Source organism: Psammomys obesus, unplaced genomic scaffold (genome assembly GCF_907164565.1).
Source record: "Psammomys obesus unplaced genomic scaffold, mPsaObe1.curated_primary_1811, whole genome shotgun sequence".
Lineage (NCBI taxonomy): Eukaryota > Metazoa > Chordata > Mammalia > Rodentia > Muridae > Psammomys > Psammomys obesus.
The window spans coordinates 12,960,444-12,974,255 of NW_026586550.1; the positions used below are offsets into that span (position 1 = coordinate 12,960,444).

At 39.9% G+C, this 13,812-nt stretch overlaps 1 protein-coding gene across 1 annotated transcript in view; it reads left to right on the forward strand.

Annotated features, from left to right (window-relative positions):
* The window catches only part of Mgam2 (maltase-glucoamylase 2 (putative)), an 83,739-nt gene that overhangs the window by 43,461 nt on the left and 26,466 nt on the right, over window positions 1-13,812 (forward strand). Inside the window, 13 exon segments of the mRNA XM_055602130.1 lie at window positions 1,338-1,492; window positions 1,641-1,725; window positions 2,456-2,512; window positions 4,180-4,304; window positions 5,106-5,194; window positions 5,613-5,662; window positions 7,152-7,319; window positions 8,358-8,513; window positions 9,526-9,753; window positions 10,618-10,772; window positions 12,001-12,169; window positions 12,672-12,768; window positions 13,166-13,278. Coding sequence (XP_055458105.1) covers window positions 1,338-1,492; window positions 1,641-1,725; window positions 2,456-2,512; window positions 4,180-4,304; window positions 5,106-5,194; window positions 5,613-5,662; window positions 7,152-7,319; window positions 8,358-8,513; window positions 9,526-9,753; window positions 10,618-10,772; window positions 12,001-12,169; window positions 12,672-12,768; window positions 13,166-13,278 — 1,647 coding nt within the window.

The following is a 13,812-nucleotide window of genomic DNA, read 5'->3' on the forward strand; positions in this document are numbered from 1 at the left end:
TCAAGACCCAGCTATACCACTGCTAGGTATATACCCAAAATTTGCTCAAGTACACAAAAAGGACATTTGTTCAACCATGTTTGTAGCAGCTTTATTTGTAATAGCCAGAACCTGGAAACAACCCAGATGTTCATCAATGGAGGAATGGATACAGAAATTGTGGCATTTTTACACAGTGGAATACCACTCAGCAATCAAAAAGGAGGAAATCATGAGATTTGCAGGCAAATAGTGGGCTCTAGAAAAGATCATTCTGAGTGAAGTATCCCAGAAGGAGAAAGACAATCATGGTATATACTCGCTTATATAGACGTACAAGATATGATAAGCATAATGAAATCTATACATCTAAAGAAGATAAACAAGAAAATAGACACAGGGTAAGATGATCAATCCTCACTTAGAAAGACAAATGGGATGTGCATTGAATGTATGACAGGAGTCTACCACAGAAGACATCTGAAAGACTCTACCTAGCAGTGTTTCAAAGCAGATACTAAGACTCATAACCAAACCTTTGGCAGAGTACAGGGAATCATATGAAAGAAGGGGAGTTGTGTGATGTGGAAAGGATAGGAGCTCCACAAGGACCAAATATATCTGGGCACAGGGGTCTTTTCTGAGACTGACACTCCGCCAAGGACCATGTATGGATATAACCTAGAACCTTTGCTCAGAAGAAGACCATGGTAGCTCAGTAACCAATTGGTTTCCCACAGTAAAGGGAACAAGGACTATTTCTGACAGGAACTCAATGGCAGGCTCTTTGACTTTCCCACCCCCCAAGGGAGGAGCACTCCTGCTAGGCCACAGAGGAAGACTTTACAGCCAGTCCTGAAGATACCTGATAAAACAGGGTCACATGGAAGGGGAGGAGGTTTTCCTCAATAAGTGGACTTGGAAAGGAGCAGGGAGGAGATGAGGGAGGGAGGGTGGGATTGGGAGGCAATGAGGGAACAGGATACATCGGGGCTACAGAGTTAATAAAATGTACCTAAAAATAAAAAAAAAACTATTCAATTAAAAAATATCAGAGTATCTGTGAAGAAAGTCGATTCCCTTTGGCCCTTTATGCCCACTGAAACCCCTGTTGTCACCCAGGACTGCTGTCGTCTGCACTCAGATGACTGTGACTAGTGAAAACTAACTCTTGCATATCCACATTGCAGAAGTCATGTAATCTTTGATATTTTCTTTAGCCATAAAACAAAGGAATCAATTGTGTTCTGAAAATATCTCATCTTTCTCCAAACTAGAAAACATGACTGTGTTCATCTGGGAAAACTTTGTGTCACAATAGAAAGAAATATCCACTAATCGCTTTCATTTCCTTCTAGGACCAGGACCCTGCTGCCTTTGGGCCTACCTCTCTGCTGCTGAATTCCTCGAGACATTATTTGAACATCCGCTATACTTTACTGCCCTATCTCTACACCCTCTTTTACCGTGCTCACACACTGGGGGAGACAGTAGCAAGACCCCTGGTACATGAGTGAGTTTCTAGACCAAGGCCTCCCCTTCAGATCACAATTTCCCCTTACCTTGCATGGGAAACAAGGTCCATTAAGTCCTGTGACATGTTGCTGTCTGCCTTTGGGGATTGTGCTCACTTCACTGTGAGTGTTATCTGTGTTTTATAGGTTTTATCAGGACCCAGCCACATGGGATGTGCATGAGCAGTTCTTATGGGGGCCTGGACTCCTCATCACACCTGTGTTATATGAGGTAAGTTTATAACTTGAAAAACGGAATGGGATGTTACAGTTTTCCTCATAGCTTTAGAGCCGAATAATCTAGATGCTGAATATATATGATTGTACTCTAAGTCTAAATATAAATGATAGCAATCATAAATGTTTTGAAAATAAGAATTTTTGGTTCCAATGCTGCATCAACTAAAACAGTTTCTATGTTGTAAAGTTATCTTTAAAGACTATGTCCTTAGGAATGCGGCCATGCACTGACATGGGCTTTGAATATTTGGCGTGCACAAGATTGTGTACATGTGTGTTGACCATCTGCATATCTTCTCATCCAGAGGGACTGGGTTGGGAAGACAGAATAGGTGTGCAAAGGAGTAAGGAGGGAAAGTGGAGTACAGGAAGGTATGACTGTCAGCAAGGATGATGAGTATGGTGTAGGGGAAGGATTGTTATTATACTGATTATCTTGTTATAAGATATTGCCAATATAACAATAAAGAAAAAAGATAACAAAGGCTTTTTGAGCTGGTGGTGTCTCAGTTACATCTAATCAACAAGTGACTTTAGATACTATTGACTTTGAATTAACTGTTTGGCCTTTCTGGGTTCATGTCTTTTCACTGATATAACAGGATCATCTCAAATGGCTCTTAGGATTATTCAGACAGCCATGGGCAATGATATGGAGGTAATCTCCAAACTATAAAGAGGTGTGTGTGTGCTAATACTGCTTACTGACTTTATTTCCTTAGGGCAAAGAGCAAGTGAAAGCCTATATCCCAGATGCCATCTGGTATGACTATGAAACAGTAAGTGAAGTGGCTTCCAGCAGAGGACAGTTCCATTGTAGGATAACACAAGACTTTACAGTCAGTTGATTATGGGTAATGTGTTGAGGCACCTTAGTCCATTCAGGATGATATAATAAAAAAAACAAAACTTCACACTGCATAATTTATAAATAATAAAATTTTATTGTCTGCAGTTCTTGGGGGCTATAAAGTCCAAGATCAAGGTCTTGTAAACGTTATCAATGGTATCTTTCCACTGAGGTGTCATAACTCAAACACATGTCCAGAGGAATCATTTCTTAATATAACTATCACATAGAGTCTTAGGTTCCAACTTATGAACTTAAAGGGACACTAACAGCCACGCCATAGCAGAAGCCATTTCTAATACCTGCAGTAGGTTTACAGAATGTCTCCATGTCAATCATCTCAGTCTGATTGCTGTGATGAAAATTAGGACTCATCATTTCATTAAGTGTTGTCTGTGAAAGCAGAGAATTCAAGCTCAGTGTTGACATCACAGCACGCCAGTCAGCTTTCTGTTGTTATAACAAATATCCAAGACAATAAGATTACAAGGAGAAAGGGTCTCTATATATTTGCTTTCAATTTCAGAAGTTCTAGCCTTTGGTTCTAATGCTTTGGGCCAGTGGCAACCTACCTTGGTGAAAGAGTGAGAAGGAACAAAATATTATGGCTAGAAATTGACAGAGTAAAAGAGAGACCAGGGTCTTAGAGTTCCTACTAATAACACACCTCTAATGACTTAAAAGCTCATGCTATATGCATGCCCCTCCCCAAGTCCACTGATAGGGGAGGTCCTCCTCTCCTTCTTTCTGATCTTAGTCTATCAGTTCTCATCAGAAGTAGCTGCATTGTCAGGGTTCTAGGTTTTCTCCACGAATAGTCCTTGGTTGGAGTATGAGTCTCTGGGAAGTTCCCTGTGTTCAAATTTTCTTGTTCTGTTGCTCTCCTTGTGGAGTTCCTGTCCTCTCCAGCTCTTACTATCTCCCACTTCTTACATAAAATTCCATTCACTCTGCCCGACAGTTGGCCATCAGGCTCAGCATCTGCTTTGACAGTCTGCATGGCAGAGGCTTTCAGGGACCTCTGTGGCAGGTTCCGAGGTTGTTTCCTGTGCATGCAGAAAGGGGGGGAGGGTGGGACCGGGAGGGGAGGAGGGAGGGGCTTATGGGGGGATACAAAATGAATAAAGTGTAATTAATAAAAGTTAAAAAAAAAGATGATGAAATGTAGGAAGAGAGGAATTAAGTGATCTTCCCAGATCACTCCCTGAATATATTTGGGAGTCTTATTATAATTCATGTGCTTTTTTTTTTCTTTTTTAAAGAAAAAAAAAAAAAGCTCATGCTTAGCCCCTACCCTTGATGTTTCTACCAGTCCCCAAAAACATTGAGCTAGGGACCAGGTCTTTAACAGATAAGACTGTAGGGGACATCCAAGATGCAAATTATAACTATAACACACAGTATGGTGAGAGATAGACAAGACAGATAGGGTGGTGTCTCCACTCTGCTCTCTACTACCCATATACCTTGGGGAAATCACCTCCCTTTGGAGATCCCATCTTCTTGTTTCTAAAGTGAGTTGACTTGACTAGAGGGTCTGTGGGGTCTTTGCTGACTGCAGTCCCTTATCTGGTCTTTTTTCTTTTTGTTCCTTAGGACCTGGCCATCGAATGGAGGAAACAATTTATAGATATGCCACTAACAAGTGACAGGATAGGGCTTCACCTTCGAGGTGGCTACATATTTCCCACCCAGCAGCCAAACACAACTACAGAGTCCAGGTAAGCTCTTGAGTCTTCTAACTACTCTGGTGCTCAGTGGGCTTTGTGGGGGAGGCAAGCAAAGACCAAGAGTACATAGGCCAAATGGAATGCAGATTCTGTCAGCCATCTTCTCCTTCTTTCACTGTCTTCAGAGGGGTCAATATAGTCTCACCTTTTCTTCTCATTTTTGTAGTTCTGGTATTTGGATTAAATGAGATGATAGGAATAGTCAAAATAACCTCCACAACAATTTCCCTACAGACAGACATTATCTTAAGGTGTATTCTCCAATACATGAGAAGAATTTCGTAGGAGGCAAAGGTCAAAATAGGTTGTTTTTCAGGGCTCAGGTTCTAGAGAGCTTGAGTTCAGACTCTGGCCTGACAATATCCTACTGTGCTGACCGTGGACAGAATCTTGGTGTTCACATTTGTTATTAATAAATTGGAAAAGATGATGGCCTGATCCTTCAGCACCTTTGTGAGTGTTAGGTGAATTAATATTAATTACAGTATCTGGAGCACACTCACAAGAGTGCCTGTCACTCCTGTTAAAATGATCACAAACCCAGTTTTCAAAAACCTCACTCCACCAGGGTTCTTACATTCTCTCTTCTCCACACTCTGCTACCTTTATAAACCTGTATTTCCACAAAAATGTAGATATAGTGCCTTGGGTAGAAGCTGGAGGATCCATCTCTAGACATCAAGAGGTAGAGTCGTCAAGGGGCAAATTCATAAGAGGTGTGTTCATCAAGGAGCAAATTCATGTGTTTCTGCCTTTCCATCATTGTCTGAAACTTGAAATTGTTCTCCTCAGCCGGAAGAATCCCTTGGGACTTGTTGTTGCCTTGGATTATAAGCGAGAAGCAAAGGGCCAGTTGTACTGGGATGATGGTGTGTCTAAAGGTAGATGTTCCCATTGGCCATAGTGGTGGTTCTTAGTGAAAATTCATCACCATAGGCTTCCCAATAAGGCACCAAACCCATTATCACTGTTGTATATTTTAGTACCATAGAGAATTTGGAATTTATTAATATTTAATGCTTATGCTTACACTACATGAAAGCACATAGAGATGAATGTGCCATAAACATTGACCTGGACAATCCCACAGTCAGAAGAAGGAAAAGCAAAATATTTTAAATGCCAGCAAGTGGAGTTGCAGAGTGCTATGAGACTTCAGAGAACGTAGTTCACTAAGGTTCTACAGACTGACAAAAATGGGGTTTTGGATGAGTAGAAGCATATGCAGAAGAATTCAGATAAGGATGACTTGATCCACAGTCCCGTTGTTTCCCATAGTAACAGTACCCTCTCTTTCAGGCACAGTCTCTGAGAAGAAGTATATTCTCTATGATTTCTCTGTTACATCTGTAAGTACTGTGTTCAAGGAACATACATTTCATGTTTCTTAGTGTGGTTATTTTTGAGGTTTTGGTGTTCTGAATGTGTTTATGTGTTTTCATTTCTCTGAAATTCATGCTTAAGTCTAGTTCATTTATTATTACATAAGAAACATCTGAACTATTTTCCAGAGTGGCTGTCTATTTTGTGTTTTTACCACTAATACGTAAGTGATGCTGTTTCTCTACATACTTACTTGCCTTTGAAGCTGGCATTGTTTTTTTTTTTTTTCATTTTATCGATTCTATGTGACCATTTCTTGTGACTTTACTTTATTTCACAATTTACTCAATGTCTAATCATGTTGAAAATTTTGCCTATGTCTACCTGCCTTTTTATGTTATTTGGGTGAAATAATATTCTGTCTTTGTCCATATTCTGATTGGATGGTTTTCAGCATTGGTGAACACCTCAGTTTTAATACTCCTTAAATACCTGTCATACTTATCCTTCGTAAAATATGTCATTTGCAAACACTTTATTCTATATGTAGGCTTCTCTTTTATTCCTCTTAAAGACTTTTTGGGTATGCCTAACTTACTATTATTTTCCCTGCTGGATCATGCCTTTTGATGTCACGTCTAAGAACTTTACCTGGTCTTAGAGTTCTCTGATGTTTCATTTTGGTTTTCAAAAAAAATAAAAAGAAGTTTTATTATCTATATCTAATGTATTGTTTAGGACGTGTTCCGGACTAATTTGTGTATGCCAGATTTAGGTCAAAGTTCAACTTTTTTGCCTATGTAGATCCAGTTACCCCAGGACCAGTTTTGGAAATAGTGACCTCCTCCAGTATATTGCTTCTGAAATCCTTTCAAGTACCACTGGGGCATGTTTGTACGGACTGTATTCTTTGTATCTAGCAAAATGTGTCACTTTCCCTCAGAGTTCTAGGTTTAGCTCAGCTTTGCTGCTCTTCAACTGTTTCCTCAAATAAGTCATTTAATTTCTCTATGAATTAGTAACTGCATCTGAAAAAAAATGGAGATTCCACCCTCATAACTTACTGAGTCATCCAAATAGAATAATATATGCAAGATACTTAGCATAGTGTCTGGCATATATTAATCATTCATAAAATTTAGGTTTTATTGTTAATACTAAAATAAAAATTAAAAGATTACTGTGGAACATGTGTGTATGTGTGTGTGTGAGTGATAGAGAGCGAGGAGAACAGGAGAGAGAGAGAGAAAGAGTTGGTTTTGGGTTTCTTTCTTTGCTTTGTAACTACTGAAAGTAAGTAACAAAGTAAGTTGGGATCATATTTTCTGAGTAAGAATCAGAAAAGAGCCAGTTAACCAAAGGAAGAAAGTGCTGGTGTCTGTGTCAACACCTGCCCTAGGGGCAGTCATTGATCAATTTAGAAAAGAAAATAGAGAATAAAGAAACATCTTGGATTTCAGGAGATGCTGAATCTATATATCCAATCTCTAAAATGACTTTCTCCGTCCTCCCCAGAATCGCTTACAGGCAAAACTTATACACAATAACTATGTGGATCCCAATGACATCATGTTCACAGACATCAGGATCTTGGGGATGGACAAAAATGTGACTGATTTGACTGTCTCACATAATAATAATATCATTCCTATTTTAAGCTACAACTACGACGCTGCAACACAGGTGAGAGATCATTTTATCCACAAGACTCTGGCTGAACGCCATCCTGGAACTCTGGTCACTTTCCTTTCCTTGTCTTTGTGAGTTTGGATACTTAAAGAGACAATTTTCTTGTTGGGACAACCACCATATCATAGGAGAACTGTGTGCATGCAAGTATGAATCCTTCTAAAAAAAAGAGTGAGAAGGTTTGTGTCCTAAGAGAAATTCTTTTCTGCTAATTCAAAACTAGATAAGACAGTCTCAGATGAAATGGTGAAGCTGAGGTTCCATAAATTGTCCTGGTTCTGAGGTATTAGCAGTTTGTCCTTTGTTGATGTTAGAACTGCCTTTGAGATGCGGTTATTTTTCCTTGTTGCTATTCCTACAAGCTTTGTTAATACTCTCACATAAACTGTAGGTGGCGGAAAACATAGGCTGTACTTTGACTTAGTTATCACTGAGTGATTACCTTACTTGATAAACTCATACATAGGATTATAGTTATTGGATCACTCCTTTAAGTCCCAAGAAGTTCACTGTTTCTTAGGTAAGCTATCTTCCACAAGAAAACACATATAGCGCAGGATAGGAACAGAACTTCTAAGACTATGCACACCGAGGCACTGCCCTGGGTTACTGTCTCCCTGTTGTAAGGTTTAGGCGCGCTATTAAACTTGGATCATGGAGACCACGATAGGACTCACAGCACTGGGTCACTCTAGAGAATCTGTGCACACAAGGTGTAATAGGATTGTCACAGTGCATGGCTCCTGTGCATGCTCAATAAAACTGAGCTATTGATTACTCTCATCATTGGTCTCATTAACAAGCATCATACCAAAAGGATAACAAGCCTACAAATGACAGCCATGGCGTGATCCACACTCCTAAACTGTTCCGTGTTCCATACTTTCACAATAGCTCTCAAAACGTCAGGAATCAAGCAAGTTCCAAGTATTCTGAGGTGATATCGGAGAAAGAGCCTGGTCTGGACTTCCTGACCATCATCATGGGTGTTATCTCCATAGCTCTGAGTCACCTGGTCTTCTCTTTCTCTAGGCCTTGATCCTGAATAACCTCACAGGACTAAAACTGGGACAAGAATTCTCCATTGAGTGGATTCTTGCAGTCAGTGACCTGGAGAAGTTTAATTGCTTCCCTGAGGATCCTGCAGTATCAGAGGAGAGCTGCAAGCAGCGGGGCTGCCTCTGGGAGGTAATGACCACAATGAAATGACCACCCTCGGGGGGTGAGGGAGGAAGAGGTAAAGTAGCCAGTCATTGAGTTCATGTCAGAAATAGTTCCTGTTCCCCTTACTAGGGAAACCCACTTGGATACTGAGCTAATATAGGCTACATCTGAGCAGGGGTTCTAGGTTATATCCATTCATGGTCCTTGGTTGGAAAAACAGTCTCATAGAGGGCCCCCTTGCCGTGATATATTTTGTCCTTGTGGCGCTCCTGTCCTCTCCCGGTCATATTAACTCCTCTTTTTATCATATGTTTCCTTGCACTCTGCTGGAGGTTTGGTTATGAATCTCCGCATCTGCCTTCTGTGGTAGGCTCCAGTCCTGTTACTTGTTTTCTCCTACTTCCCATGTCCATCCCATTTTTGACACATTTCTTACAGAAGGTGTGTGTGTTTGTGTGTATGTGTGTGTGTGTGTGTGTGTGTCTCTGTGTGTACCTGTATCTGGATCCTTTGCTATGGCTGCTATAGTACTATAAATTCATTGGCTTAGAGAATACCAACTTTATTATCTCCAGACATAGAGTTCTGAAGTCTGAGATCAGGGTGTTGACAGAGTTGGTTCCTTCTGAGGAGTGTGAGGAAGATCTGTCCTATTACTCAGACTTAGATTCTAGTGGTTTGCTATCAATATGTCACATTTTCTTAGCCTGTGTAGGATCTCTACCTTCATGACTATATGGTGTTCTCCCGAGAGTGTGCTTGCCTGTGTCTGAATTTTTCCTCCTAATAAACCCACTAGTCATATTGGATTAAAGCCCATCTTAATAACTTCATATTAACTTGATCATCTGCAAAGACATCTCCAACATGACAAATGTACAGTACCAGGGCTTAGGGCTTATCAGTTTTTGTGGGGAACAATTAAACCTACCTCAATGTTCTTAGACACTTACTCTGTGTTAACTGGCTTCTTCAGTAATCAGAGTCTCAAAATTGTGGTGTCAAAGCTCACCAAGAATTCTTCCTACTGTTCCAGCATACAGCTACTCCTGGAGTGCCTACCTGTTTCTATGACACCATTCCTCAATATGCTGCCAGTAACATTCAGTACCAGTCCACAGGCATCACCCTGGACCTGACCCTCCTGGCAAACTCACCATCTGCCCGGGCAGCAGCTCCAAGTGTCTCTGATCCTCTTTCTGGAAAGACCAGCTCTCTTAAACTGAATGTGACTTATCATACAGAAAACATGCTGCAGGTCAAGGTAATCCTCAGATTACAGTTGCTGGTTCTTCTTTTTTAAAATCTTTATCTCATATATTACATCCCCCTAACAGTAGTTTCTACCCCCTTCTAGCCTCCCAGTCCCCTCCTTACACCTTTTTCTCTCCCTACAGCTACTCCTCTTCACTCCTTTTCCTCCATTTCCCTTCAGAAAGGGGCAGACCTCCCAGTAATATCAACAAAGCACAACGTAACAAGTTACAATATGTCTAGGCACATATCCTCATATCAAGGCTGGATGAAGCAACCCAGTAGGAAGCAAAGGGTCCCCAAAACAGGTTAAAGAGTCAGAGACAGTCCTTACTCCCACTGTTAGGAGTCCCACAAGAACACCTTGCTGTTTCTTAACACAGATGTTTTTGATTTAAGGCTCTGTACAGATGAGGTCCCTGAAAGACTGTTAATGGTCAAGCATAGTAGTACATGCCTGTAATCCAAGTCAGTACCCAAGGGGCAGAGGTAGGTTGAGCTCTATGAATTTGGGGCCAGCCTGGTCTAAACTTCCACACCAGCCAAAGCAAACAGACAACACACTGTTAATGCAAATCCTTATCTTAACAGATGCAGAAGTAGAAGCTTTCAGAAACGGGTAGACAGCTCATCAGGATGTGAACTTAGATCTCCCACAGTTTTGAACCCCCTATTATGATCAGTATTCTACATCACACATGTCATTAAAACCCCATTCCATCTCCCCAAGAACCGTTGAGTCTGCTTTGTGGGAAACACATAGAAGAGACTCTAATTCACTTCCAACAGTGTTACTAGCTTCTGTAGTGGGAGGTCTCAATCTGTGTCAGCATCACCAGAAGATCCTGTTAAAACTTCCTGTTCTCCTTCCCAGATTTACAGTTCCATTAACGAAAGGTATGAGGTCCCAATACCTCTGAACATCCCTCCTTCACCACTTGGTTCCTCTGAGAACTGCCTGTATAATGTCATGGTTAAGACCAACCCATTTGGACTGCAAATTAGACGTAAAAGCTCCAGTACTGTGATGTAAGCTCTGTTTATTTGTTCCTAATTAAAGCGACTGTAGATCTAATTACAATGATTCTAATTACTGTAAATGATCCACTAACCTCTGAAACAACATATAATTATGAGCATGTTTGTTAAAGTGAATATCAGTTTCTCCTGATTCTCTAAGTAACTTATTCTTTTATCAGTCATTAACTCAGAAAAAAATTAATGAAAGATTTAACAAAATATGCTATTTGATTTCCAAAAAAATGTAATTGTTAATGAGAACAGAAAACTCTATTTAGTAAACACAAAAGATTTCATAAGTCATGAGTCTGTTTTCAATTAAGCATCATCATTAAGAAATAATAACTGAGTAGGCAAGAGAGAGGGACAGAGGTTCATAGGGAGAGAGGAATGGCTTCTTAAGAGTCTTTACTCCTTTTCTTATCCCTGACAAAGCCTTTCCATGTTATTAAGTAAGCAAAAATTGTAAAATCATCAATCATGCAATCTCTCAGGTCTTGTCTTAATGTTGAAGGTCTGAATTTTGCCTGAGAGGAAGTTCCCTGTCTCATTAGATATTGTCAGCTTCAAATTTTTTCCCTATGTTTGGCTTTTGTTGATTTAACTGCATAACATTTTTCTTCTTCTTCCTCTTCTTCTTTGAGACAGATTATCTCTGTGTAGCCCTGGCTGTCCTAAACTCAATTTGTAGACCAACCTAACCTGGAACTTACAAAGTCCCATCTTGTCTCTGCCTCCCTGAGTGCTGGCATTACAAGCATGAGCCATTGTATCTGGCTTGCATATCCAATTTTCTCCGTTTCTATCTTCAGGAAATGTCTTGCAATCTAAAACAGTTGTTCTAAGAGTTTCATTTTTTTCTATTGCACAGTAGCTTGGTAGACCTTGTTCACAGGTTCCCACAAGCTGAGGTACCAGGCTCTAAGAACTGGGAATAAAATTATGAATGAGACATGTTCTTTCTTCTTAATGAGCCCATGACCCAGGGGGAATGGGGGGGGGGACGACAAAGGACTCTCAGTTTTGCAAAACCACAGGATATAAATGCAAGCATGCAAACTTGGAACTTAAGTACAGCCATGGGTTATGACCTGGGTCATTTCACAGCATTTCAGCCTGGATCCAGATGTTCAATAATTGGAGAGACCTGGAAGTGAATTAGGTACCCAGATGTGTATTGTGTTTTCTCTGGCCTGTGATCTCTCACGCAACATGGAAGTGTGCTTTTGTGTTGCAGTTGGGATTCTCAACTCCCTGGCTTTACCTTCAGTGAGATGTTCCTTTCCATTTCAACTCACCTTCCCTCTCAATACATCTATGGCTTCGGGGAAACAGAGCACACATCTTTCAGAAGAAACATGAGTTGGAACACGTGGGGAATGTTTGCTCGTGATGAGCCACCATCGGTAATGACATGAATAAAATCATGTTCTCTTCATCTAAACTTACTTAAATTTTTATTCAAATTTTTAAATGATTTTATATTTGTTAGTTTCTCCTTATACTGATAAATTATGCTCTCAAATGCAAGAGGGCACATGGTGTCATATTCTTTTGCTTGCAAAACATTTAATTTTTCTACTTCTGTGGAATACCAGTTTTACTTATTTTCCAAAATGTTACATTAAGTGCTCAGCTAAAAATGTAATGAGATACTAGGGGATATTAAAACAATGATAGCATAATATAAACAGTAATATTATATTACTAATATAATATAATATATAATATAATATAAATTTGTGTAATAGGAAAAGGGGCACAGAATATGGAGGGTACACATTTTTGCCTGGGGCAGAAGACAAGGTCAAACAAGGCTTTTTGAAGAACATGACTATTTGTTTTGTGATATGGATACAAATTTGGGGGGATTGCTATTTGTAATTACCCTATAGTTCTTCCTTACAGTACAAGAAGAATTCCTATGGTGTTCACCCTTATTATATGGCACTGGAAGATGATAGCAATGCCCATGGGGTGCTCCTGTTGAACAGCAATGCCATGGGTAAGACAGAGATGCACACTCATATGCCACCATCGGACAAGTGTGACCACCCTATTGAAGGAGAGGATGTTACTAGAAATAAGGATAATCAAGGGCAAGGAAAATACATTTATTTTCATTTGTTCATTGATTAATTAAAGATTTATTAAATACTCCAGACCACACAGTAAATGTAAAATTTTGGCTACCCATGGACTTTAGCTTCTTTTTCCAGAGTGACATAAGTTGTTTGATATCGTATGTTATATTTTAGGCACATGGAATCCATCATAATCCCATTACCTAAGAGAAACCTATTGAGAGGAGGTGGATAGAAAGAAGTGTGGGTAAAAATGGGGTTCTCTATCTGGGTGATTTATAGTTCCTTACCAATCTAGTTTTTTCTACTCTTTACCAGATGTGTCACTTCAGCCCACCCCTGCCCTGACATACCGCATGGTAGGAGGGATTCTGGACTTCTACCTGGTTCTGGGACCAACTCCTGAACTTGTAACTCAGCAATATACCCAGGTTGGAAGCCTGCCTATTCACTGATAAGCAGTCACGTATTTGTTACATATTGATATCATGTTCTCAACACTGAGATAAGACTTTTTTGTCTATTGTACTCTATTGTCTATTGTCATGGGTACTCCCATGAGAAAATTGTTATTCTTCTTGCAATCTAAAACAAATGTTGGAAGAGGCTTTTATTTTCTATTTGACAGTGTTGTTGTAGAGCTCATTCATATGTTTACTTAAGGTGACACACCAGACTTTGGTGTTAGGAGGTACTGACATCACACTACTAACCCATGTCCCCTGATCACTCGCTCAGTAGTCTGTTGAAGAATCTCTAAGAAAGAACACTACAGAGGTCTCAGGTTTCGGGAGTAATGGCCAAGCAATGCAAGGAAACCACCTACAGTGTTTGTTTTTACCTCCCTGGTTGTTTTATGTTTGACTTCCTTATTTATATTGAGTGAGAGCTCGTAGAACTCAGTAGAATTGATCAAGTTTATCAATCTAGTAGGATCTATTAATTTCATTAATATTCTAAATTTT